Source organism: Microcaecilia unicolor, chromosome 5 (assembly GCF_901765095.1).
Source record: "Microcaecilia unicolor chromosome 5, aMicUni1.1, whole genome shotgun sequence".
Classification (NCBI taxonomy): domain Eukaryota; kingdom Metazoa; phylum Chordata; class Amphibia; order Gymnophiona; family Siphonopidae; genus Microcaecilia; species Microcaecilia unicolor.
The window spans coordinates 359,614,251-359,641,748 of record NC_044035.1 but is presented as its reverse complement, the minus strand read 5'-3'; the positions used below and the strand labels follow the sequence as shown (position 1 = coordinate 359,641,748).

The following is a 27,498-nucleotide window of genomic DNA, read 5'->3' as shown; positions in this document are numbered from 1 at the left end:
CCAATTTAATAATGGTCTATGAACTTTTCCTTTAGGAAGCCATTAAACCTTTTTTAAACTCTGCTAAGCTAACCGCCTTTACCACATTTTCTGGCAACAAATTCCAGAGTTTAATTACACACTGAGTGAAAAAAAAACTTTCTCCGATTCATTTTAAATTTACAACGTTGTAGCTTCACTGCATGCCTCCTAGTCCTAGTATTTTTGGAAAGAGTAAACAGATGCTTCACATCTACCTGTTCCACTCCACTCATTATTTTATAGACCTCTATCATACCTCCCCTCAGATGCCTTTTCTCCAAGCTGAAGAGCCCTAGCTGCTTTAGCCTTTCCTCATAGGGAAGTCGTCCCATCCCCTTTATCATTTTCATCGCCCTTCTCTGCACCTTTTCTAATTCCACTATAGCTTTTTTGAGATGCGGCGACCAGAATTGAACATAATATTCGAGGTGCGGTCGCACCATGAAGTGATACAAAGGCATTATAACGTCCTCATTTTTGTTTTCCTTTCCTTTCCTAATAATACCTAACATTCGATTTGCTTTCTTAGCCGCCGCAGCACACTGAGCAGAAGGTTTCAACGTATCATCAACGACAACACCTAGATCCCTTTCTTGGTTGGTGACTCCTAACGTGGGACCTTGCATTACGTAGTTATAATTCGGGTTTCCCTTTTCCACATGCATCACTTTGCACTTGCTCATATTAAACGTCATCTGCCATTTAGACGCTCACTCTCCCAGTCTCGTAAGGTCCACTTGTAATTTTTCACAATCCTCTTGCGATTTAACAACTTTGAATAACTTTGTGTCATCACTCACTAGTTACTCCCATCTCTAGGTCATTTATAAATATGTTAAAAAGCAGTGGTCCCAGCACAGACCCCTGGGGAACCCCACTAGCTACCCTTCTCCATTGAGAATACTGACCATTTAACCCTACTCTCGGTTTTTTTACCCAGTTTTTAATCCACAATAGGACACTACCTCCTATCCCATGACTCTCAAATTTCCTCTGGGGTCTTTCATGAGGTACTTTGTCAAATGCCGTTTGAAAATCCAGCTACACAATATCAACCGGCTCACCTTTATCCACATGTTTCTTCAAAGAAATGTAGTAGATTGGTGAGGCAAGATTTCCCTTCACTAAATCCATGTTGACTTTGTCTCCTTAATCCATACTTTTGAATATGCTCTGTAATTTTGTTTTTAATAATAGTCTCTACCATTTTGCCCACCACCGACATCAGGCTCACCGGTCTATAATTTCACGGATCTCCTCCGGAAACTTTTAAAAAATTGGCGTTACATTGGCCACCCTCCAATCTTCCGGTACCACGCTCGATTTTAAAGATAAATGACATATTACTAACAATAATTCCGCAAGCTCATTTTTCAATTCTATCAGTACTCTGGAATAACGAAGCCATAACCTGCAATGAACAATATATTACCCTTCTTCTCTTGATTCTCTAATGTTCTGTAACAACATCACTCTGTATTTGTTTCATCACCGGAGCGCGTGCACCAGGCACAGTCCTCCTGAAGGAGTCCCTAATACTCAACGCTATTTGCATCTCATTAGCACTGAGCATTAGGGCGTTCCTTTGCTGCACTGATCTGGCGGTATTTTTCCAACGCTGTTAGGAAAAGTGCCAGAGTTTTGAGCATTTGCACCTATACTTTGTACCACCCTTCCCCTCCCCTTACCTCACTCAGCTTCCTTCTTGTCTCATAGCTGGCTCCAGGTCTGAAAATGACCTGCAAGCAGCAGTAGAGGCAATGATGAAAGTGTACATTGGGTCTGAACTAATAAACGTTCATGTCCCCCACCTTCTGCATAGGCTTCCTGCTATCAGGGGTGGGGGCTGCTGCCTCCCAGACACTGACTGTTGTCACTGTGTTGCCCAGAGACAGGTAGCCTCAGCTGAAAATTGGTGACCCCCCCCCCCCCCACCCCTCATTTAGATTCACAGCCAGATTTTGGAAAGCCTTTCTCATCAGTAAGCACCATCTGAAAATGATGAGACTGGTTTTCTACAAAACCTACCTTCTGGATGTCCTCTATACAACAGGAGAGCTCCGACTCTTCCACCACAATTCTCCCTGGCTGGGACCCGTCCTCTGCTTTCCCTGCAGATGAAGAAATACAATAAGCACAGGGAGCTCCAAAGATAGACGGCACATGCATTTAATATTCTTACGTGGCATAGAGAGACTCCGGTCCAGACACATTCAGTGACGGGCCCTGGTCGTCTTCGTTTATAACAGAAAACAAAAAAGTCCCAGTCTACACATCGCCCAGACAAAAGGCACATTCACATCACAGGCTCAGACTGCGCTCCGTACCTGAGGTTTCCAAGCAACGCAGAAGTGGCTCCAGCATTGGGCAGAGCAGATACTTTGATGCCCGCTCAGGCTGCTCTCGTGCCATGGTAAGAACTGTCATAGAAGCAACTCGCTGAAACTGACGTGCTGTCACCTTATCCGTAATGTGAAGTAATCCCAGAATCTGACAGAGAGAGGAACGTGCTAAGGACACATCTGCTCAGTGTTAGGCTAAACCTCAAGTCAGCTCTGGATAATTCAAGCAGAGGATGCACACGCAACAAGCACACGGCCACATCCACATAAGTTGAAGCTCCGGTACACCAGCACACATTCAGATCCAGCACAGGTTGTAGCTAAGGCACAGCAGCATGTATGCAAATCAAATGCACCCCACAGCATTATATTCACGCAAGCACAAAGCAACATGGATGAAAATCCTGACTCTCTACATCTGATAATGTTCTGGCTGGCCACCCTCCACACATCAGCACAACAAGGGAACTCAAGATTAGTTCAAGTCACTTCATTCAAATTACTGATACTTCCCTTTTTGTGACTAATTGGTCTCATTTTGAGTGATTTCTCCTGTTTGGTACCTATTCCTATGAATAAACCAATTCTAGGTAAGGGCTGAATGTCAAATGTCATGGCCAGGGAGTAGGTGAAGCTCTGCTGGAGTCTAGGCGTGGGGTAGATACATACCTGGGGACAAACAAGCTGGTAGTAACTGTCCAAGGACAGTGACTGCTGAGGGCAACAAGCCAGTATCCTGCTGATAGCACTGCACCTCCTTAAATCTGCAGCAGCAGCTTCTGCATCCCCAGCTAGAAAGAAAACCGAGGCGGGTGAATAGACCAGCCAGCTTTGGCAATCCCAGATTTACAAGATTAAACCCTCTCATTTCCTTACTGGCCTCAGAAAGCCCTCAGAGCTCACCTCCAGCTCCCTCTAGGATGCCTCGAAGCACTGCTTGCACACCGTTGGGTCTCATAAGTCTCTCAGATAGAAGCTGTCCGCAGAGCCGCCTCAACCAAGCCGGCACGTGCACCAGGTTCTGAGAGACTTCACCAGCGTCAGGCTGCGAGCCCTAAGAGAGAGAAACATGCAGACTGATCAACACCACTGCTATCGTCAAACAAAGTGTATACAGCTGTCTGGTTTTGTACCTCAATCAGCTTTGTATATATAACATTCCCTTATTTTTGATCTAGTGGGGCAATTAGCTAGCTTGTGTCTTGGTTTTCAGAACATAGACAGGCTTGCTTAGCCCTAGTAATGGGCCATAAAGTTTAACAAGTGTCTGTTTGTTTGCTTCAAACAGGCTCTAAACATAACACAGGGACATTTTCAGTGAAGGACAAGTATGAGTGATACGTATTCGAGGGAAGGAGGTTACAAAGGGCAAATGATGAATATTTGAGAAAACCACCAAAGAAACAGAATTATGTGAAGGTGACCTTAGAGATCAGAGTTGAAGAATACCAGATAAGCAAGAGAGAAAATATAAGGCATTAAGTGATTGGACAAAATTAAGCTTCAGTATTCTGACAGCTTCCAAAGGAAAACAGAGAGAGATTTTTTTTTCCCTTATACTGAAATTTTGACGGATATAAATAGTAATTCAATTTTCTGTAATACTGGGATAAAAGAATTTTCACTGTAACCATTATTTTACTCTAATAAATTTTAGCATTATTATAAAAGAGAAAAACTGAACTCTAAAGTGTTTTTCCTTTGCCAGAAGGGCTTGCTTTTTTCAGTCTCTTCTGTTCAGCTCCCCCCCCCCCTCATACACACTTTTAGAGGCAAGAAGGGAGTGCCCTAGATACAAAAGGCAACCCTTACACTCCCAGAATCACACTCCCTCATCCGGTTTGGTGATCAGAGAAACTTTTGGGTGACAGGACCAGCCCAGTGCACACAATCCAGAGGAGTGAGCTTCGATTCCAGGGACAAGGATTTGATTTATTGACTTTATATACTGATGGTCACCACAAGGCATTAAAGCTGGGCTGAGAATACCAGGAAGGAGGGATTCCACCTAGAAGCCAGATTTGGGGTCCCTGCTAGCTGGGTTCTGGAGGGTATAACAATTTGTGCCTCTTGGACTGTCACTGCATTAGCAGGGCTAAGGTGCAAGGGGATAGTTTTAAAAATAGTAAGTACAGCAGGATGACAAAGTGAGCTGTGGTGTAAGTCATGAGATGAAGCCTCGTCACTGCCTCTCCTGGTAATGAGCTCTCACGTGCACCTCCCCTAAACACCGTCTTCTGTACTGACAGACTGCAGCCAGCAAGGCAGAGCATTTATCCTACACCCGGCCTGGGAGCAGTACAGCTGAGGAAAGTGCTTCTCCCAATACGTTTCCACTCTTCAAACTTCACCTTCCTCAATTTCTTCCATGGACAGATCATTCTTTTATCAGTTTTTCTCTTACTTTCCCCACAAACATTAATCTCATCAGATTCCATTCCCAAAACTACTCAAAATCTCAGTAATCTCACAGAATAGAAATTCAGCCAACATTTCTCTTTTAACACTGAAACTTCTGCTAAATTACCGTTGCAAGATCAGGTTTCCTTATGGAACAAAGAACTTTCAATTACAGACAATAAATTAGCTCCGATTATTCCCATTTCAGCTTCCGCTTCTAGGAAAATTCAGCAATTACATATTGATTCTACCCATTCTAAAGCATTTTCCTAGACGCTGAAGCTGACACCTCAAATCTTTCTCTTTTAAAACATCAATTAAGACATCAAGAAAGAATCAGGTGCAAATGAATTCATCCTCTGCTCAAAAGCATTACAAATCTCTAGCTCTAAGTCACTTATTTATCTGGCAAAGAAAAATTATTATTCAACTCAAGTCACTAACGTCTCCCGATCAGCAAAAATTTACCGAATCTTAAAATCTCTTACGTCACCACCAATAAATTCTCAAACTCTGTCTCTAACCCTCTGCTTCACATTTAGCTACACACATAGTAACATAGTAGATGACGGCAGAAAAAGACCTGCGCGGTCCATCCAGTCTGCCCAACAAGATAAACTCATATGTGCTACTTTTTGTGTATACCCTACTTTGATTTGTACCTGTCCTCTTCAGGGCACAGACCGTATAAGTCTGCCCAGCACTATCCCCGCCTCCCAACCACTAGCCCCGCCTCCCACCACCGGTTCTGGCACAGACTGTATAAGTCTGCCCAGCACCATCTCCCGCCACCGGCTTTGCCTCCCAATCTCGTCTAAGCTCTTTAGGATCCATTCCTTCTGAGCATTATTCCTTTATGTTTATCCCACGCATGTTTGAATTCTGTTACCGTTTTCCTCTCCACCACCTCCCGTGGGAGGGCATTCCAAGCATCCACTACTCTCTCCGTGAAAAAATACTTCCTGACATTTTTCTTGAGTCTGCCCCCCTTCAATCTCAATTCATGTCCTCTCGTTCTACCGCCTTCGCATCTCCGGAAAAGGTTAGTTTGCAGATTAATACCTTTCAAATATTTGAACGTCTGTATCATATCACCCCTGTTTCTCCTTTCCTCCAGAGTATAAATGTTCAGGTCCGCAAGTCTCTCCTCATAGGTCTTATAACGCAAATCCCATACCATTCTCGTAGCTTTTCTTTGCACCGCTTCAATTCTTTTTACATCCTTCGCAAGATACGGCCTCCAAAACTGAACACAATACTCCAGGTGGGGCCTCACCAACGACTTATACAGGGGCATCAACACCCCCTTTCTTCTGCTGGTCACACCTCTCTCTATACAGCCTAATCTAGAAATGTTAAGTAGTAGTAGTAACAACCTAGCTAGGGCCACCGCCTTGTCACACTGTTTCATCGCCTTCAAATCTTCAGATACTATCACCCCATCTTTTTACAAAACAAGCACTTAAGAGTATTTATCCATTCCCTGGTCATTATGAATTTAGACTATTGTAATAGCCTTTATTACAGACTCAAACATGTAGAATTAAGATGATTACAACAACTAGTACAAAATAATAACTGGACAAACCAAAATTTAATCATGTCACTCTTCTCATTCAAAGTGAACACTGGCTTCCAGTTGCTCATCGATTGCAAGTAAAACTCTTTACACCACGGCACACCATTATATCTTTCTCACTACCTAATTCCCTAAACCCCATCTAGAGCAATATGATCATCTCAATTAAATCTAACATAGTAACATAGTAGATGACGGCAGAAAAAGACCTGCATGGTCCATCTAGTCTGCCCAAGATAAACTCATATCTTGAATTTGTACCTGTCTTTTTCAGGGCACAGACCGTATAAGTCTGCCCAGCAGTATTTCCCGCCTCCCAACCACCAGTCCCGCCTCCCATCACCGGCTCTGGTACAGACCGTATAAGTCTGCCCTCCACTATCCTCGCCTCCCAACCACCACCCCCTCTTCCCCCCCAACTGCTCCGCCACCCAATTTCAGCTAAGCTTCTGAGCTTACATATTACATATTCCATCGCTCCAACAATTACATATTGATTCTACCCATCCTAAAGCATTTAGTCCATCTCTTTGGAATGCTCTTGCTTCTCAACGACAATGAATAAGTTGCTCTTCTCTTAAAATGTTCCTCTTCTGAGATGCCCTACAAAACAAACTGCTAGTTGCTTTGCCACCACAGCAGTTACCTGGGTCCTGTCTGAGGAGCCCTGCCTACCTTGGCATTATAATCCTCTTATCACCCTACTTCCTGTCTCCCTCTCGCTATCCTACACTGAATGGAGTTCTTTCTCTCCCTTCTCTTTCATTACTTCTTATTAATTTTAAAATGTAAATCGTTCTGAACGTTTCTTACTCAAGGGCAGTATATCACATTTTTTATAAACTTGAAACCCGTTCTTAAAGCTCATCACATTTCCAGTTGCCAACCAACCTCCAAGGTCTGGAGGAGTTACAAGAGATCTAATCAAAACTGTCTAAATAATGAATGCACAATATTTAAAAGATACTGAATGGGCAGAGGGCTGTCACCCCAGTCCCTTCTCAAATCAGACCCGGCGCCTGCAAAATTCTGCTCTTTTTTGTTTCCTCTTTCCCGCTTTCTGCCCATTCTTGCCCTCAACCCATGCTGGTGGATCACACACCTGTTTGCTTCCACCTTGCAGTACCAGCAGCTCCCTGATCACTATTGGCTGGTAAACTTGATCCAAGAGACTGTGCAAAGCTTGCCTGCACTGAGCTCTCTCCCCTTCTGTCAGCACCTGAAAAGAAAAAATCATTTATGTTTTAACAATTTTTATTGATGGTTCCAAAAGGTTAACAGTCCACAATCTCAATATACACCCAGTGAAAAACAGAACAAACTGGGTAATAGCAAAATGCTGAGTACACCATCAAAGCTTTTTAACATTTGCTCCCCCATCCCAACTCCCCCTCCCATCCCCTTGCCCTAGATCCAAAACACAACTTGCGGCCAACAAACATTCTAAATTCTGCCAATGTAGTAAATACACCATCAATGTTTTAACGTTACTTTCCTCCCCCACCCAACCCCCCTTTCAACCCCCTTATCTAGGTTCACTAACCATAACCTATTATGAATCCATATCTTCCTCCCCCGACTCCCTCCCCATCATGTACTCACCCACCCTCCCCAATCCTGCATGCATACCCCACTCCTTACGATTCCATTCTCCCTGTATTGCCCCATGGCAACAAGTTCAGGACTTGACCACGTGCTCTTGGAGACATATTATTTAGGTATTGTTTCCATATGGCCAGAAACCTCCCCTGTCTTTTCTGCGAGACTCTCGCCCCCCTTGATTCCCATAACATAAGTTGATGAAGCTTATTCCTCCAATACCAATAGAACAAGGTCATTTAAAGTACACACGAACGCTGACCACATCATTTCTGAGCTCACTTCATGCTTTCTTAGTTTATTTGGCCCAAATCTATTTTATCACAGTCATGCATTATTTTAAAAAGCTCTCTGCTCTGCTTAGATCCACCCTTTTGGTGGTTGTGCCCCATTCATACTTTAGACATATGAGGAGAAGACGATCATGGATTTGGCTTTCCATCACTGAGTCCATCCAGGCCGGAGAAGCTCTCACAAGCGCTTCTGTAACTCCCCCGTCCCCCTCAGCAATAGCTTGTGTGTTATCGCCATCTACAGGTCACCTTAAGCACCTGACAGAAAGCTATCAATTGAGAAATAACCTTGCACTTCAAAGTAATTATACAGATTTTATTACCGATATCAGAATAACATTTCTCAAGAATCTTAAAGGAAAGAAAAAAAAAGAGGAAAAAGACTCATGCAAATGTGAGAAACAAAAGAAAGGAGGCGGATCCAAAGAGGATATCAAAATACAGACATCTTTACTGTAAAAGTCATAAAGACATCTATATTTTGATATGCTCTTTGGATCCGCCTCACTCCTTTCTTTTGTTGCTCAAGAATCTTACAGACATATTTTATAAAGCAAAGGCAACAGAAGAAAGCCTGAGAGCCAATACACAAGCTTGCAGAAATTCAGGGCATGCCAAAAAGATTACAAATGTGTCAAAAAAAAAAAAATCAGAAAACACATAAGATTCATCCACATAGAAAACTTAAAACCATTAGATATTCACTGGCAGGAACCTGGAGGAAGGTAACTCACTAATAGTGAAACCGCAATGAACTTCAGGGCTCCTGTGTCACTATGAGGCAAATCAGTGGCTAACCCAGGTGTTAAAGATGCAAAATTTATCCATAAGTAACTCTGCAGGCTACAGTTGTTTACAAAATATTTAGTACAGCGCTCTGACCGTACGGGTACAATTTATTTATGTTCTGCATTTGTACTCCACATTACCAACCTATTAGTAGGTTCAATGTGGCTTACGGTTATCTAAAAGTAGGTAGATTACGGTTTATATAAATTCAGGTGAATTACAGTTATCTTAAAGTGGTAAGGCCACAATGTGGGTTACAGACATCTTTGCGCAAACAGGTGAACGTGTTATAGAACCGTTTGGGGTGACGCAAAGCCAGTTCAGTTCTGTCCATTGTCAGGGTTGTGAAGTATTTACCGGTGATTCATTTGGCTATGTGGGGTCCTCGGAAAAAAAACATTTTTACATATGTGGGTTTTCTGCTGCTTTCGGAATGTTAGGTAATTGTTCATGAATTTAAGGTCTTTCAGTAGCGTGTTCCAGAGTTTGGTGCAGATGTATGAGAAGCCGGTTGTATGTGTAGATTTGTATTTTAGACCTTGGCAACTAGGGAAGTGGAGGGTAAGGTAGGATCTTGAGTTTTTTTTCTGCATTGCGAAGGCGGTAGAACGAGAGGACATGAAATGAGATTGAAGGGGGGCAGACTCAGGAAAAATGTCAGGAAGTACTTTTTCACGGAGAGAGTGGTGGATACTTGGAATGCCCTCCCGCGGGAGGTGGTGGAGATGAAAACGGTAACGGAATTCAAACATGCGTGGGATAAACATAAAGGAATCCTGTTCAGAAGGAATGTATCCTTGGGAGCTTAGCCGAGTTTAGGTGGCAGAGCCTGTGGTGGGAGGCAGGGCTAGTGGTTGGGAGGCGGGGATAATGCTGAGCAGACTTATACGGTCTGTGCCAGAGCCGGTGGTTGGGAGGCGGGGCTGGTGGTTGGGAGGCGGGGATAGTGCTGGCCAGACTTATACGGTCTGTGCCCTGAAGAGGACAGGTACAAATCAAAGTAGGGTATAGACAAAAAGTAGCACATATGAGTTTATCTTGTTGAGCAGACTGGATAGACCATGCAGGTCTTTTTCTGCCGTCATCTACTATGTTACTATGGTAAGTCTATTAGGCCGGTGATGTAGCCTGGCGAGAGGCCAAAGATTAATGCCAAGGAACAGATCTTGAAAGATATTTGATAGGAAGACAGTGTTTTGGAGTTGAGGTCTAGCACTTTTGAATTGTTTTTTCCGAATATGAGTCTTGCTGCTGTGTTTTGCAGTGTGTAGTTCCTTTAAGATTTGTTCCTTACATTCTGCATAGATTCCATTGCAGTAGTCGGCATGACCAAGAACCATGGTTTGGACAAGGGTGTAGAATACGTCTCTTGGGAAGTATTGTTTTATGCGTTTGAGTTTCCACATTGTGTGGAACATCTTCTATGTAGTGCTTGCTGCCTGGTCGTCAAGGGACAGATCGCGATCTATGGTGATTCCTAGATTTTCAGATTGTTTGCTATTGGGAGGGAAGATCCCATGTGTTTGATGGTTTCAAAGTGTTTGGTATTGCGAGGTGATATGAGTATCAAGCATTGTTTTTCTCTATTCAGTTTCATCTTGAAGACAGATGTCCAGGATTCCATGAAATTTATGCTGTATCATGATTCTGGATGTGATTTCAGATAGATCGTTCTTGAAGGGGATAAAGACTGATACGTCGTTGGTGTAAATGAAAGGGTTGAGGCGTTGTTCGGCTGGAGATCTGGCTAGTGGGACCATCATGAAGTTGAATAGTATTGGTGAGAGTGGTGAGCCCTGGGGGACTCCACATTCCATTTTCTATGGGGTGGAGATTTTAGAGTTTGAATTTACTTGAGAACACTTGGTGGTTTGGAACCCCTTGACTATGCAAGTACCTTTCCTTGATTCCAGATTTGTCAAGGATTCTTTGTAGGATTTGGTGGTCTACCGTGACAAATGCACTGGACATGTCAAACTGAAGTAGGAGGATGTTTTTACCTACTGAGATTTCCTTCTTGAATTTTGCCAGAAGTGTGATCAGCACCATTTCAGTGCTGTGTTGGGCCCTAAAGCCTGATTGGGATTCGTGTAGTAGGGCGAATTTGTTGATGTAGTCTACTAGCTAGTTGGCCGCTATACCTTCCATTATTTTGGTCGTTAGTGGTATGGATGCTACTGGTCTGTAGTTTGTGATATCTTTGGTGTTTTTCTTGGTGTCTTTTGGGATTGACGTGAGCAGTATGTTACCTCTTATCCATTGGGAATCGGCCTTCCTGGAACATGAACTTCAGGTGAGATAGTCAGTGAAGCAGTTAGGGGATGTTTTTATGAAGTAGTTGGGGCATGTGTCTAGCATGTAGTGTGCGGTGAAGAATTTTCATATTGCTTGTGTTACTGTCTCAAGGTTAAGCTGGGCATTAGAATTAAGGAACCCCTCTCTATTCCCCCCTCCCCCGTCCAAGCCATGCAGCCCAGGCTGTCACTGTCGGTCCTGGGAGTTCAGTGAACCCCACAATGGCTAAGGCCCTGGTGACCTATTGCTCCCCCCAAGCTCCCACACCTCCCCTGGACACCAACACAAGGTCACAGGAGGTCTGGTGGATTTCTAGCCCCCCTAAACCCCTGACACCAAGAATAGTCCACGATGGCCCAGTGGGCAACCCCACCCTTACTCACCCTCTCACCCTAGTGGTCTAGCACCTCCCCGAACACCCCTCCTTTGTACCTTGAGATGACAAAGGAGGGAGTAGCACTCTCTCCTCCTTTCAGCGCCGCCTCCAAAATGCCGGCCCCCTGCCCTGCCCAGTGCATCCCATATAAGACAGAAACATATACTTTTCCATGCAGCACTGTAGATGTATCACTAAGACGCTGAAGTTAGAAACAAACACTGAGCACTGATGGAGTTTCTCAATGCCAGAAACGTCATCAATGCTCAATGTTTGTTTCTAACTTCAGCTTCCTAGTGGTATATCTACAGTGCTGCGTGGAAAAGTATATGTTTTTAAAGTACTTCATTTTAGGACCCCTGATGAAGGCAACTTTTTGCCAAAACACTGCAGTATTGGGTTCATCCTCATCTTGAAGTACCTTTCGTATACCACTGTTATTGTTCACTGATTTTGGATACAGCTCCTAGAAGACTGTTTATTGGTTTCATGTTTGGACAATAAATTGAGCCGATTTTACATCAGCCTGGCATGTGGGTTTGGCCCCTTCTGTCCTGTTTTCCTTGGCATAATTGATACAGAACTGATTCATGAAACAAATTTGAGTGTCTGTATTTTTGTTAATAAATTTATTTTCATCAACTTTGAGTTGACTGAACTACCTCTAGATATAACCCCCCTCCAAAAAAAGGTTCAAACTTTTTGGTAAATATTTTTAGCTAAGGTGGAACAGTTTTAGGGGACAAGACCTTTGAAAATCAGCATATTTGTTCTATTCTTTAAGCTCCATTCTATTATACGACATCTTTAATAAATACGTTTATGGAAAACTAAGGAAGGAAGGTGGAGGGAGCGATGCAGTGCTCGTGCCTGCTGGTAAATAGGTACTGTAGGATGGAATGAATGAGTGCGGGATATTTATTATTATTATTACATTTGTACCCCACGCTTTCCCAATCAAAGCAGGTTCAATGCGGCTTACATAGTAGTAGGGATTACAGAGTATTGATAGAGAAACTTGATAGAGAAAATATAAGTTAAGTATAGCAGAATAATAAAAGACATAGGTAGGTAGAGATGGGCAAGTGTTGGGTAAATGGGTTCATAGGATTAGTTTGGGTAGGCTTGCTTGAACAGATGGGTTTTTAGTGATTTCCGGAAGGGTAGCTAGTTCCTGATTGATCGGATAGGTCTGGGGAGGGCATTCCAGAGTTGGCTGCCTAAGAAGGAGAAGTTGGATCCATAGTAGGTTTTGCTGCTATTCCACTAGCAACATTCCATGTAGAAGGCTGCGCAGGCTTCTGTTTCTGTGAGTCTGACGTCCTGCACGTGTAGGACGTCAGACTCGCAGAAGCCTGCGCAGCCACATTGGTGATCTGCAAGGGCCGACTTCTACATGGAATGTTGCTACTATTGGAGATTCTACATGGAATGTTGATACTATTGGAGATTCTACATGGAATGTTGCTACTATTGGAGATTCTACATGGAATGTTGCTATTCCACTAGCAACATTCCATGTAGAAGGCTGCGCAAGCTTCTGTTTCTGGACGTCAGGACGTCAGGACGTGCAGGACGTCAGACTCACAGAAGCAGAAGCCTGCGCGGCCACATTGGTGATCTGCAAGGGCCGACTTCTACATGGAATGTTGCTAGTGGAATAGCAACATTCCATGTAGAATTTCAAATAGTAGCAACAGTGGAGGAGTGGCCTAGTGGTTAGGGTGGTGGACTTTGGTCCTGGGGAACTGAGTTTGATTCCCACTTCAGGCACAGGCAGCTCCTTGTGACTCTGGGCAAGTCACTTATCCCTCCATTGCCCCATGTAAGCCGCATTGAGCCTGCCATGAGTGGGAAAGCGTGGGGTACAAATATAACAAAAAAAAAAATATTGACTGTAAAGGGGAAAGAAAATGAGAAGAAAGTCCTAAATTCAAAACCTACCTCCCCTGGCCTTCCTTCACCCTTGGCTCTGGATGGGCAGAAGCCCAGTTGACACAATCCCGCCATGATGTCCCCGAGATGACGGGTAAGGAGGAAACTGCCCAGTGAAAGGTGCTGAGAGATATCCAACAGTACAGTGCAGGTGGTAAACAACCTGCGAACTGCGGTACGGGAGGAGTCACTTGACACTGCATCTTCCACTATAGCACCAAACTCTGACCTTCGCCTCAGAGGGATGCCGACCCCAGACAAAAGGTATGGACAAATGCCTAGAGTAATGACAAACTGCAACGCAGACTGAAGGGTCTTCTGCTGAGAAACACTGAGGGCGTCAGGGGGTAGAGCAGGCGCAGCTTCTGCGGTTCTCAGGTTTGGTTTAGTTGGCTGGAAGGATGCTGCTAACTGAACCATGCACTGTCTGAGGCACAGCAGCAAGATTAGGGCTTCAGATGTGAACCTCCACGTGACATCTGCAGAGCTCTCCAGCCACTCTGCGCTCTCTGCAACTCTCTCTCGCAGACTCCTCAGCTCCTTCCATTCAGGCACATGTTGAAGTTTCTCCTCCAGTGATGACAGGTTGAGCTGCAATGTTTTTAGCAAGACAGCTTGCTTTGTTGCTTGTTGTAGTGACTGACCCGGTTCTACAATGGAAAATAAATGAACACCAAGAGATAAGGCACAGTTAGTACCCCCAGCAAATTAAAACACATTTACAAGACACACAGAACAATGTCGATATTCAGAAGCAATCATACATTATGGGCTGGGACCAAGGATATAATTACTTTTTTTTTTTTTTTCATGGAGAAATTAGATCTTACCTGCTAATTTTATTTCCCTTAGTCCCACCAAATCAGTCCAGATCTTGAGAGTGTTCCATAATTTGGCCAGCAGGTAGAGATAGAAAAAACAAGTCTACTCTGCCCTATAAGGGACACTATGCAGCTCTAGCACTTTAATATTTGATTATCAAAGCAGTACAACCCTTTTAAAACTATAGGGACCAAATCAACTTCATTCATTTAAATGCTTCTAGAAACATATGTGTTATAACTAAAAGCTGAGAAAGATTCATCAAGAAGAACTTGAACTGTAAGGAAAGAGAAACTACAGAAAAAATTGCTGTCTCTGAATGAGGGTGGGAAACTAGACTGATCTGGTGCGACTAAAGGAAAGAAAATTAGCTGGTAAGATCTAATTTCTCTTTCCTAAGTGTCCTCACCAGATTAGTCCAGAACTTGTAGGACTTGGAATAGCATCCTTCAAGAAAGATATTGTGTTCCAATTCTGGTCGCCCTATTTTGAAAAAGATATAGGGGGATTAGAAAAGGTTCAAAGAAGAATGACCAAAATGATAGAGAGGATGGAACTGCCCCCATATGAGGAAAGGCTAAAGAGGTTAGGGCTCTTCAGCTTGGAAAATAGATGGCTGAGGGGAGATATGATTGAGGTCTACAAAATCCTAAGTGGTGTGGAGCGGGTGGAGGTAAAACTTTTTTTCCACTAATTCAAAAAGTACAAAGACTGGGGACACCCAATGAAATTGCATGAAAATACTTTTAAAAGAAATAGGCGGAAATATGTTTTCACTCAGGAATAATTAAGCTCAGGAACTCTTTGCCGGAAGAAGTGATAACAGCCGTTAGTGTATCTGGCTTTAAAAAAGGTTTAACAAGTCCCTAGAGTCTGCTATTGAGATGGATGTAGGGGAAGTCACTGCTTGCCCTGGGATTGGTAGCATAGAATGTTGCTACTAATTGGGTTTCTGTCAGGTACCACTGCTGAAAGCAAGATACTGGACTAGATGGACCATTAGTCTGACCCAGTATGGCTATTTTTATGTTCTTATTCAGAGACCCTCTGCACCAATTACGGAAGCCCAAAGGAAGCTTCTTCTCTTGCTGTGGCATTCAAATGGTAATGCATAGAAAAGGTGTGGAGAAAGACCATGTTGTCGCTCTACAAATGCCTAATGGAGATACTGCTCTAAGCTCCGCCCAAAAGGTAGCCATGACTCTCAATGCACCCTCAAGGATGGGGGGGGTGGGGTTTGCCTGCAAGAATATACAGTGAAGATAAATGATTTTGGAGGCTTCAAATAGAACAGTGCTTTGTGATAACATTGCACTAGCTCCCAATTAAAGGCAAATTGAAATTTGAACTCTTCATATTTCTAACATGTTACACAGCCCTGGGTCTAAATACATGGGTAACTGGATTTTCTGATATGTTCCAAAACCTTCATTAAGATCAGAGGAGCAATTTAAGGTACAAATGCCTTCAGTGAATGATTTTAGACTAGTAGTTTGGAGAAGATCATTGAAGACATCAGGCCAGAATATCGGAAAATGCTACCTCTAATTTTAGGTAAAGAAATAAATTGTGTGCAATTTCACTGCTGTAAAAATACAGTTATTTAAGAAGTATTACCAAGGGGATTAAATGATTATCAGCAGTGGGCGTGGGGAAAGGAAAAGGATCATGATGTATGCTAAGAGACTGTAAGGTGGTTCGATGAATAAGTAAACATGAACAGGTGAGTCTTGATGGCTATTTTGAACCTGAGATAGGATGATTCAAGGCAAACCTGAGAGAATTGAAGGAAGGCAAGAACATAAGGTAAAGGAAAGGGGATGGTATCTGATATACTGCCTTTCAGTGGTTACAATCAAAGTGTTTACATATATATAGGTACTTATTTTGTACATGGGACAATGGAGGATTAAGTGACTTGCCTAGAGTTACAAGGAGCTGCAGTGGGAATTGAACCCGGTTCTGTTACACTAACCATTAGGCTACTCCCCCACTCAAGGTATAGAAGTTTGGCCAGGAGAAATAGCTCTTCCTGAACACCAGCTTCAAAAGTTCTCCAGACTCTAGTGACTGCCTGCAGTAGGGTCACAATGTAGTAGCTGAAAAGATAAGGGAAAGGAGGCTAGCCTTTGCACGTTATAAGATGACTCAGAAAGATGAAGACAGGAGAGAATACCTAAATAAGCAAAGAGAAGCAGGAAAAGCTATCAGGAAAGCAGTTATGAAAGCCCACCTCTATAATTACCCTAATAAATCCCTTCCTTCTTCTTTCTTCCCTGAATTAAGCTCTGCACAATACTAACTGTACCCGATATATTGGAATAACTATGCTAATAAAACTATGTAAGCCACATTGAGCCTGCAAATAGGTGGGAAAATGTGGGATACAAATGCAATAAATAAAATAAAATTAGGGGACTAGACCTTTTCCAGATATGTAAGTGACAAGAGGCTCAAAGCTGAGGGAGAGAAATATGTGGAAGATGATAAGGATAAAGCTGAACTGCTTAACGATTATTTTAGCTCTGTGTTCACAAATGAAAGACCGGGGGTAGGGCTAAAGGGGATGGATGTATGGTAGACCAAGACCCGTATACGGAGGACTGTGTTCGTGAGGAGCTCGCCAAACTAAAAGTAGACAGAGCGATGGGGCCTGATGGGATACACCCGAGGGTGCTTAAGGAACTCGGAGAGGTTCCGTCGGCTCCGCTGATGGACCTCTTCAATGCTTCCTTAGAAACTGAAGTGGTCCCGGTGGACTGGAGAAGGGCAGATGTGGTTCCTTTGCACAAGAGTGGGTTGGGAATTATAGACCTGTCAGTCTGACCTTGGTGGTGAGTAAGCTAATGGATACGCTTCTAAAGAGGAGGATTGTGACATTTCTTGAACTACATGGAATGCGGGACCCGAGGCAGAATGGCTTTACTAGTGGCAGATCATGTCAGACGAATCTGACTGTCTTCTTCGACTGGGTGACCAAACAGTTGGATGTGAGAGGGGCGCTTGATGTGGTATACTTGGATTTCAGCAAAGCCTTTGACACGGTTCCGCACAGGTGACTGATAAATAAATTAAGTGCCCTCGGTGTGGGACCTAGAGTAACTGATTGGGTAAAAAATTGGTTAAATGGTAGGAGACAGAGGGTGGTGGTAAATGGAGCTTGCTCTGAAGAAAAGGATGTCGTCAGTGGAGTACCGCAGGGATCGGGCCTAGGGCCGGCTCTTTTTAACGTCTTTGTGAGCGATATTGTGGAAGGGCTGTCTGGTAAGGTTTGTATCTTTGCGGATGATACTAAACTCTGCAACAGGGTGGACACCCTGGAGGGTGTGAATGACATGAAGGACTAGCGAAGCTGGAGGAATGGACCGATATTTGGAAACTAAGGTTTAATCCCAAAAAAGGCAGGGTCATGCACTTGGGTCGCAAAAATCTGAGGGAACGGTACAGTATAGGGGGTGAAGTGCTTCAGTGTGCGAAGGAAGAGCGGGACTTGGGAGTGATTGTGTCTGACGACCTTAAAGCTTTCAAACAGGTAGAAAAAGTAACCAACTTAGAAATTGCACTGATAAAACATATATTTAAAGCAAGCCAAGCTGTTTAAACAGTACACACCACAATCTAAATTCCATATGGAGTATCTTATATCCTACCTTACATAAGTGCTTCCCAAGCTTACTCAGCAGACTTCGCAATGCTATGTTGACTGGCAGCATTATAGCAGACACTCTGATTGGTCCTTTAAATATCCCCTTTGAAAGGTCAAACATAAGTACATAAGTATTGCCATACTGGGAAAGACCAAAGGTCCATTGAGCCCAGCATCCTGTTTCCAACAGTGGCCAATCCAGGTCACAAATACCTGGCAAGATCCCCAAAATGTACAATACATTTTATACTGCTTTTCCCCAAGTCCATTTAATAACGGTCTATGGACTTTTCCTTTAGGAAGCCGTCCAAACCTTTTTAAAACTCCACTAAGCTAACCGCCTTTACAACATTCTCTGGCAACTAATTCCAGAGTTTAATTACACGTTGATTGAAGGAAAACTTTCTCTGATTCGTTTTAAAATTTACTACATTGTAGCTTCATCACATGCCCCCTAGTCCTAGTATTTTTGGAAAGCGTGAACAGATGCTTCACATCTACCCGTTCAACTCCACTCATTATTTTATAGACCTCTAAACAGAACTCCAGAACAGGAACCCACTAATCCAAACAAAAGTGTATATTAAATACTAAACAGATGAGTGAAAATAAAAGTGAAAAAAACCTTAAAAAGAAGGGATAATTTTATAAAAAGAATTCTGTCATGTGACATTTCCAGGCAAACGATGTAGAGGACAAGCATTGGATACATGCAGTGACATATACTGACCACCAGGTGGCATTTAAACAAACACTGGATTGCGCAGCACATATTGACAATGCGCTGGTAGTACTATAAAAACACTGAGATCAGTTTCTTGATTCAACCCAAAAGGTTTAACAGTCTTAAACCTATAAGTCAAATGTTGTTCAGCTTGCAATAGCAATTTGTTCACATCTCCACCTCTCCAATTTGAATATATTCTTAAAAGAACTAAAAATCTTAACTGGTTAAAATCAGGTTTAAATTCACACACGTGTGCCACCAAAGATTTATCTAATACCTCTCTCTTTATTGCGCTTTTATGTTCTAAGATGCGCTTATTAAATGCTCTTATAGTTTTACCAATGTAGATAAGCCTGCATGGGCAAGTTGCTGCATATATTACTTGTGAAGTCTTACAATTTGAGTAATGTTTTAACTGACATTTTTCTCCTGTAACATGGTGGTCAAAACATTTTGTTTTCAGATTGACCGGACAAACGGAACAATTTAAGCATGGGTAATGACCCCCTTACTCTGTCCTAGAAAACACAAAGGCAGACTCTGTCCTTACAAGGTGGGACTGGTAACGCTGATGGTGACAAAAAATCCTTCAAATTCTTATTTCTTTTGAATGCTATCAACAATTCTTTATTTGCAAAAGACGGAATGTTCTGGATCAACGGCCAATGAGATCTTAATATTTTAATGATATCAGAAGATAGATAATCATAATTTAAAGTGCAAATAGCTTTTTGGTCATTATTTTTCTTTTCCTTTATTCTGAAAAAGGTCTTTTCTTTGTACCTGTTTTGCTCTTACTATATCTTTTTCAATATACCGTATTTTTCGGACTATAAGACGCACTTTTTTCCCCCCAAGTTTGGGAGGAAAGTGGGGGGTGCGTCTTATAGTCCAAAGGTAGATTTGGCTGGCTGGCTGGCCGCCCGCCCTCCGAGTTCCGGATCGCCGTCAGGGTTACCTCCTCCCCCCCCCCCGTCACCACTTCTCCCTACTCACGCGATCTTCCCTGGTGGTCTAGTGACGTCGGGGCAGGAAAGAGCCCCCTCTTTCCTGCCCAGCGCGCTGCTCTCCATCCTCCTGTATGCAGCCTGACGGTCTAGGCGAAATTCAAAATGGCCACCGAGACTTCAATTCTCGGTGGCCATTTTGAATCTCGCCGAGACCGTCAGGCAGCAATGCATACAGGAGGATGGAGAGCAGCGTGCTGGGCAGGAAAGAGGGGGCTCTTTCCTGCCCCGACGTCACTAGACCACCAGGGAAGATCGTGTGAGTAGGGAGAAGTGATGACGGGGGGGGGGGGGGGAGGGCGATCCCAAACTCGGAGGGAGGGATTTGGACAAGACGCACCGGAGCACCTAGGTTTTAGAGGAGGGAAAAAGGAAAAAAATTTTTCCTATTTCCCTCCTCTAAAACCTAGGTGCGTCTTATAGTCCGAAAAATACGGTATTTTACAGGATAGCCTCTTTGCGTAAATCTATAAGCCATTTATCCTATTTGCCCTTTACAATCACGATCCTCTGAACATAATTTTTTTTACTCTTAAAAACTGGCTGTAAGGAAGATTACACTTTACAGCATGACTATGACAGCTATCAAAATGTAGGAATTTGTTCTTATCAGTAGGTTTTCAATATAGTGAAGTAATAAATCTACCAGATTCTAACTGAATTTTAATATCTAAAAATGAAATTTCCTTTCTACAGAAATTAACCTGAAATTTCAAATTACTATCTCTTGTATTAAAGCCATTTGAAAAAAATCCATCAACAGTGATTCACTACCAGTCCAGACCACAAAAATATCATCAATGTAATTTCGCCAAAGCATAATATTCTCTGTGAAATTATTTCTCTTCAAAACATGCCATAAACAGATTAGCTAATGAAGGTGGAACATTTTGTTTGTAAAAAGTACCTTCAAAAAAGAAATAGTTTTCTTTCAATGCTATAGTGATAAGTTCCATGATAAACTCAGCAGGTTTCCTTCTAAACACACACCCATTGGATAATTGCTTTCCTATTCACATCTAGAGCTTCATCCTGGGGGATATTAGTGTAGAGAGACTCCACATCAAATGTAACCAGAATGATATCTTTATATTTAATTTATAGATGTTCTAATATGTTAATGATGTGTGTGTGGAGTCTCTAATATATTAGGGAATAGATGGAACAGGAGGTCTTAAAAATACATCAGTAAATTTGGAAAGAATATCGCATCATATCAAATGCTACAAATTTATCTTGTTGGGCAGACTGGATGGACTGTGTAGGTCTTTATCTGTCATCATCTACTATGCTCCTATGCTACTTCTAGAGATTTAGAAATCAGCACTGGAAGCTCTTCCTTGTGAAAGAGCCTCAGCATAGAGGGATCATCACCCTCCTCCAGAGGGTCTCTGAGAAGGGAGGGACAGCGAGACCAATAACCACACCTGCTCTGAGAGAACAGAAGTGTAAGGACTCAAAGTCCCAACCTCAATTGTTTCGCTACAGAAGTTTCCAGGAAAACTCTGTTCTGAAAGGACGTATCATGTGAATGTGAACCTGATGAAGAAGAACTAAGTCAGGGGGAAAGAGGAAATTCCCTTCCAGGGGATCAGAACTTTACAGATTAAGTGACCTAACAGAGGGCTGAGGGAATGCAGGAAGACAAGATGTAATGTAATCTGCCTAGAATTGGAAGATAGCGCGGAATACACCAGCCAGTACCAAATGGTCTTTCTGAAGTGCTAAATCACATCCTGAGGTCAGCGAAGCATTTTTTGCTGAGAACTCTGCTGTTCAGGGACTGTAGTGGAAGCTGCAGAGCAGCAACATGTAGAGCAGTGTTCTGATGCAACCCAGCAGTGCACAGCACAAGCAGCGCTTAACCCCTTCTGTGGGTGTTGTCAAGATGTACAAAGGAGACACCTGGCTGGGACCAAACAGCAAACAGCCACTGCAGCAATACAGGATACAAGAGGCTGCTGGCAAACAGTGACTCAACTGCCAAGAGAAGACCATGCCCTCTAGGAGTCCTGCAGGCAAAAATTAAATTAGTTTACCAAGCCATCCTCTCTGCTCCAAACACAATTCCACCTCCTCCCCCCATGAATCTTCTTTCAATCAAGTCTTCTCCTTCATCTACCTCTTTTTTTTTTGCATCGGAATGAAGAATACGGGGAGGGGAAAGATCGAGACCTCACTGGGTATACTCTCTGCGAGCTATCAGTCACTTGCCCAGCTACCCCTGCTCCCCCCCCCCCACTCAACTGGCCACTGCTTAACTGGTCCAGGAGTGGGCCTCAACCACCAGTCCAGAAGCCTTAATGCAGACCACATTCCACCTGCTGGAAATAGAATAATACTGAAATGCTGTAGCTGCACAGCGCCCTTACAGGGCAGAGTGAACGTTTCTGTTTTCTAGCTCTACCTGCTGGCTCATGGATGCAAGTTCTGGAGTGATCCAATGAGGATGCTAAGGAAATGCCTATTAAAAGGATAGTTCCAGACTTACAATATTGAGATAAATGTATACATTTCTTTTCCATATGTATAGGTCACTATATGCTCTTAAAAAGCCTCCCATAAAATTGTCCTGCATATGTCCAGAATTGTAGGTAAAAAAAGGTAGTCAGGTTAGGAACATATAGAAGACACTACACATTATAAATTTAGCTGTTAGCTGTCCTGTCCAAAATGCAGGTATAACTGGAAATACTTTGGTCATTCTACTTATATCTGTATATGCAATGGCACCGTCAAAGAATATAGGCATAATTTGAAATGTATATAGTAGAGGTTTCAGATTATATCAGTGGTTTCCAATCCTGGTCCTGAAGGCAACCCAGCCAGTCAGGTTTTCAGGATACCCGCAATGAATATTCATGAGAGCTGCCTGTACTGCCTCCACTGTATGCAAATCTCTCTCACGAATATTCATTGTGGATACACTGAAAACCTGACTGGCTGGGGTGCCTCCAGGACCAGGTTTAGAATCCACTGGATTATACCCTACCTGTCTTGCTGAATATTGGGCTCAAATTGTTACCATTATGCTGCTTTGGAATAATGAGACCTTAGGGACACATTTAAGATTTAGCTCGCATCTTTTCAGTTGTAGCTAAAGGTGTCTTACATTCAGGTAAACTGGGTATTTTCCTGTCCCCAGAGGGTTTACAATCTAAGGGGCTCTTTTACCAAGCAGTGGTAGTTCTGAGTTTGCCGTGCGTTATTTCCCGCACTAGAAAATAATTTTTATTTTCTAGCACAGGGAGCAGGGAGTAGATAGCTGCATGGGAACGGAGTTTGTGGGGGATCCCCCTCCAGGGCCATGGGACTCTGGCGGGGATCCCCTCAAGGTCCACGGGATTCCCATGGGGATGAATGCAGATCCTGCAGGGTTCCCGCATTAGTGTAGCGCTATGCCAACCTACCTCCCTTTCCTCGGTGCTGCCTCAAGCTCCTCCTCTTTGGCGATCACTGAGCCGTGTAGTGCAGGAAGTTGGGGAAGTCTTGCGTGACTTCAAACCACGAGACTTCCCCAACTTCCTGCACCGCATGGCTCAAGTCTCTGCAAAGCCTGATTGCACTGCAGAGGATGAGGAATTTGAAGCAGCGCTGTGAGTAATGGCTGGAGGGGGCTACAAGAGAGATTGTGGGAAGGATGAAGGGGGACCGCAGAGTGACTGCGGAAGGCAGGGAGGGGGCAAAAGAGAAACTGCATAATAGCTGGGGAGGGAGATATGAGAGAGGCTGGATGAAAGTTGAGGAGGGAGGCATGAGTGGCTGGAGGGAGATGGGCTGGACCTTGGGGAGGGGAGGGGGGCTGGAGGGAGATGGGCTGGACCCATGGGGAGGGGAGGGGAGGGGAGGGGAAGGGGGGCTGGAGGGAGATGGGCTGGACCCTGGGGAGGGGAGGGGAGGGGAGGGGAGGGGAAGGGGGGCTGGAGGGAGATGGGCTGGACCCATGGGGAGTAGACAGGAAGAGGGACATAGAAGAGAGGTGCTGGACAGGACAGATAGGGACACAGGGAAGATGGATAGCACACATGGAGAAAGAAATGCCATATAGACAGAGGACCTTGGAAAGGCAGGGAAAAAAACCAAAGAAAATCAGAAGGCACGTACACGTGTAAAAATAAAATGCTCAGACTACAAAGGTAGAAAAAATATTTTATTTTATTTATCAGCTGGACCATGTCAGTTTTGGGAAATGTGAATCTCTGGTATCTTTCATTTCCAGAATGATGGCATAGTTTGGGATATTTTAGTACAGGGGATGGGCAGGGATAGAGATTACTTGCGGGGACTGGTGAAATTTCTGTCCCCGTGCAACTCTCTAGGAGTAGCCAGTCCCGTAGTAAACGGGCAGTGCGGGCACATTGCCGCATGCTGCTCAATTACCACCAGGTTAGCATGTGAGCCCTTAACATGTACTAAATAGGTGGCAATAAGGGCTCAGGCAGTAAATGGCTGCACACTAATTTTGATATTAGCACATGGCCATTAACGACTCAAAAAAATGCTTTTCCCACCGTACTAAAAGTGGCCTTAGCACGCAGCAATTCCATGAGCCAACGCTTACACGGGCCACTTTTTACTGTCACTTGGCAAAAGAGCCACTAAGTTTGTAACTGAGGAGATAGAAGGTTAACTTGCTACCGTAAGATCACAAGGAGCGGCACTGGGATTTGAACCCCAACTCCAACCACGCTGCTCTATCAGACTATTAACATTATTTTATACACAGCCTACTTGTTCCATAGAGGCAATCGAAGAGGTATAGAATTGATCAATCAGAATAAAAAGATAAAATAAAAATAACCTCAAAAGCTCCTCCTGATACTCTCACTACTCATATCGCTCTCTCATACCCACCCAAATTCAGCACATCCCTCCGTCTACTAACTGTCATGGAAAAACCCAGGTTTTCAATCCTTTTTTAACAGGGTATGTTTATAGCAGAACACAGGACAGTACATACCCCTGGGGTGTGTTTAACGCAGGGTACAGTGCAGTACTGAGCCCCCAGGGATTATTTATAACAGAGTATGACACAGTAGAGGTGTGTGGTACAGCACATTGAGCGTATTTATAGTGAGGGTACAGCGATGATTGTGGGATCCCAGGCTATTCCTCCCCTCCAACAAAAAACCACGGCAGGTTACAGTGCAGCCATGAGACTAGGCACAGAGTATGCATATAGTGGGGTACAATGCAGCACTGAGATGCTGGGGTGTGTTTATAGGGAGTACAGTGCAGTAGTGAGACACCAAGGGCTGTTTACAGCAGATTACAGTGCAGTCACAGGACCCTGGAATATATATACAGCAGGGGACAGCACAATGAGTCTACAAGGTGTGTTGGGGGGGTGGTACAATGCAGCACTGATCCCCAGGGTATGTTTATAGTGGGGTACAGTGCAGTGCTTTGCTCTTGGGGGGGGGGGGGGGGGTGTTTAACAGGGTACAGCAAGTACTTGCCCACGAAGTGTGTTTATAGCCAAGCACAAAACAATACTGAGCTCCTGGGTGTGTTTCTATCTGGGTACAGAGTCCCAGGGTGTGTTTATAGTGGGGTACAGTGCTGTAGAAAGACCCTGGGTTCTGTTTCTAATGGGGTACAGTGCAGCACTGATCCCCAGGGTGTGTTTATAGTGGGGTACAGTGCAGTGCTTTGCTCTAGGGGGGAGGGGTGCTTATCACAGGGTACAGCAAGTACTTGCCCACGAAGTGTGTTTATAGCCAAGCACAAAACATTACCGAGCTTCTGGGTGTGTTTCTATCTGGGTACAGAGTCCCAGGGTGTGTTTATAGCACAAATTCAATGGTGTGTGTGCAGTGGTGTGCTGGAGCGGGCTCTCACGGGCTCGCGAGAGCCATTTGTTAAGTTTTTAAGAATTTTGAGAGCCGGTTGTTAAAGTAGGCCTCCCCATGGCTACTTTAACAACTGACTCCCAAAATGTGGGCTTGGGCCCCCTGCTGAATTCTCTTTTACTTTGCTGGCAGTGACGCTGGCCCCACTAGCCAAGTAAATAGACTGCTGCTGCTCCCTGCTTCTGACTCTGAGCATCAGGCTGGGACTTTTCATGCAAGCGCAAGAAGGTTCCATCGTGCTGCTCAGAACCAGAAACAAGCAGCAGAGAATGGCGGCAGTCCATTTATTGGCTGGTGGGGCTCGACAAAGGTATGCCTAGCGTGCCCGCACAAGGGAGGGGAGAGAGAGAGGTATGTATTCCCCCCCCCCCCCAAAAAAAATAAAATAAAATTTCAGGGCCGGCTATGCCTAGAGAAAGAGAGCCCCTTGTTAAAAATTTACCAGCACACCCCTGTGTGTGTGTAAGGGGGAAGTGCATTGCACCGATCCCCGGGGAAGCCAGATACCAGGCTCTGCTGTCACGTGCAGCCACCGCCAGTGCTACCTGGAAAACAACGCTAGGCAGCATTGTACCCTTCTCCACCACCGCCAACTCTAGGCTCCGCTCATTCTGCCTCGCCTCACCCTATGCTTGGAATAAACTTCCTGAGCCCTTACTTCAAGCCCCCTCCCTACCCATCTTCAAATCCTTGCTCAAAGCCCACCTCTTCAATGTTGCTTTCGGCACCTAACCTTTATACCTTTCAGGAAATCTAGACTGCCCCTATTTGACTGACTGTACATTTGTCCTTTAGATTGTAAGCTCCTTTGAGCAGGGACTGTCCTTCTATGTTAAACTGTACAGCGCTGCGTAACCCTAGTAGCGCTTTAGAAATGTCAAGTAGTAGTAGTAGGCATGGGGGGGGGGGGAGGGGGGAAGCCACTGCTTGCCCTGGGCTTGGTAGCATGGAATGTTGCTACTATTGGAGATTCTACATGGAATGTTGCTATTCCACTAGCAACATTCCATGCCCCTATTTGACTGACTGTACATTTGTCCTTTAGATTGTAAGCTCCTGTGAGCAGGGACTGTCCTTGTATGTTAAATTGTACAGCGCTGCGTAACCCTAGTAGCGCTTTAGAAATGTCAAGTAGTAGTAGTAGTAGGCATGGGGGGGGGGGAGGGGGGAAGCCACTGCTTGCCCTGGGCTTGGTAGCATGCAATGTGGCTACTATTTGGGTTTCTGTGGCCACTGCTAGAAGCAGGAGCCTGGCCCAGTACGTCTAGTCTTACGTTCTTATGACCGTCTGTAAAACCCCCCCGTCCCCACCCCTCCTGCTCTCACCCGCCGGCCTGACAAGTACAGCCAAGGCCTCGGCTACCACCTCCAGCTTCACACCGGCAGCCATCGCTCCATACGTCACCGCGCTTCCGGTTTTGACTTCACACGTCTTGACGTCACCGGAAAGCTTCCGGGCACGAGGCAGCTGCCTTCAGGACGTGAGGTGTTCCACCACGGTACGTGGCTATCTAGCCCGCTATGTGGATTGAAGCCAGTAGGCGGAGTTTCAAGTACACCCAAAACAATTGCAAAAGATGGACTGCCTATTCCTGGTCCGTCTGTAAAAAAAAGTCAAAAGCTATTCCAGTCGGATGGGCAAAAGGTGGAGGGCAATTTCTTTTCTTTTTTAAATTTTTACTAGGACGCCGAAAATAAAGTAGGGAGAGAGCCGAGCTCTGTGCTGCCATCTTCTCCGCTGCTCACGAGCGCCCCCATGCGACAGCTTAGATATAAATACCATGAAATCAAAACTCACTAAAACAGCTTCAAACA

General features: G+C 44.2%; 1 protein-coding gene across 1 annotated transcript in view; it reads right to left on the bottom strand.

The window, feature by feature from the left end:
• Positions 1 to 27,083, bottom strand: part of TANGO6 (transport and golgi organization 6 homolog) — a 178,950-nt gene extending 151,867 nt beyond the window's left edge. The window contains exons 1-7 of the mRNA XM_030204644.1: positions 27,010 to 27,083; positions 13,639 to 14,279; positions 7,445 to 7,561; positions 3,267 to 3,417; positions 3,033 to 3,154; positions 2,349 to 2,511; positions 2,050 to 2,132 (exon numbers count right to left, since the gene is read on the bottom strand). Of these exons, the coding sequence (XP_030060504.1) occupies positions 2,050 to 2,132; positions 2,349 to 2,511; positions 3,033 to 3,154; positions 3,267 to 3,417; positions 7,445 to 7,561; positions 13,639 to 14,279; positions 27,010 to 27,073 (1,341 nt within the window). The 5' untranslated portion in view covers positions 27,074 to 27,083. The remainder of the gene's footprint in view (positions 1 to 2,049; positions 2,133 to 2,348; positions 2,512 to 3,032; positions 3,155 to 3,266; positions 3,418 to 7,444; positions 7,562 to 13,638; positions 14,280 to 27,009) is intronic.
• Between the last annotated feature and the right edge of the window lie 415 nt (positions 27,084 to 27,498).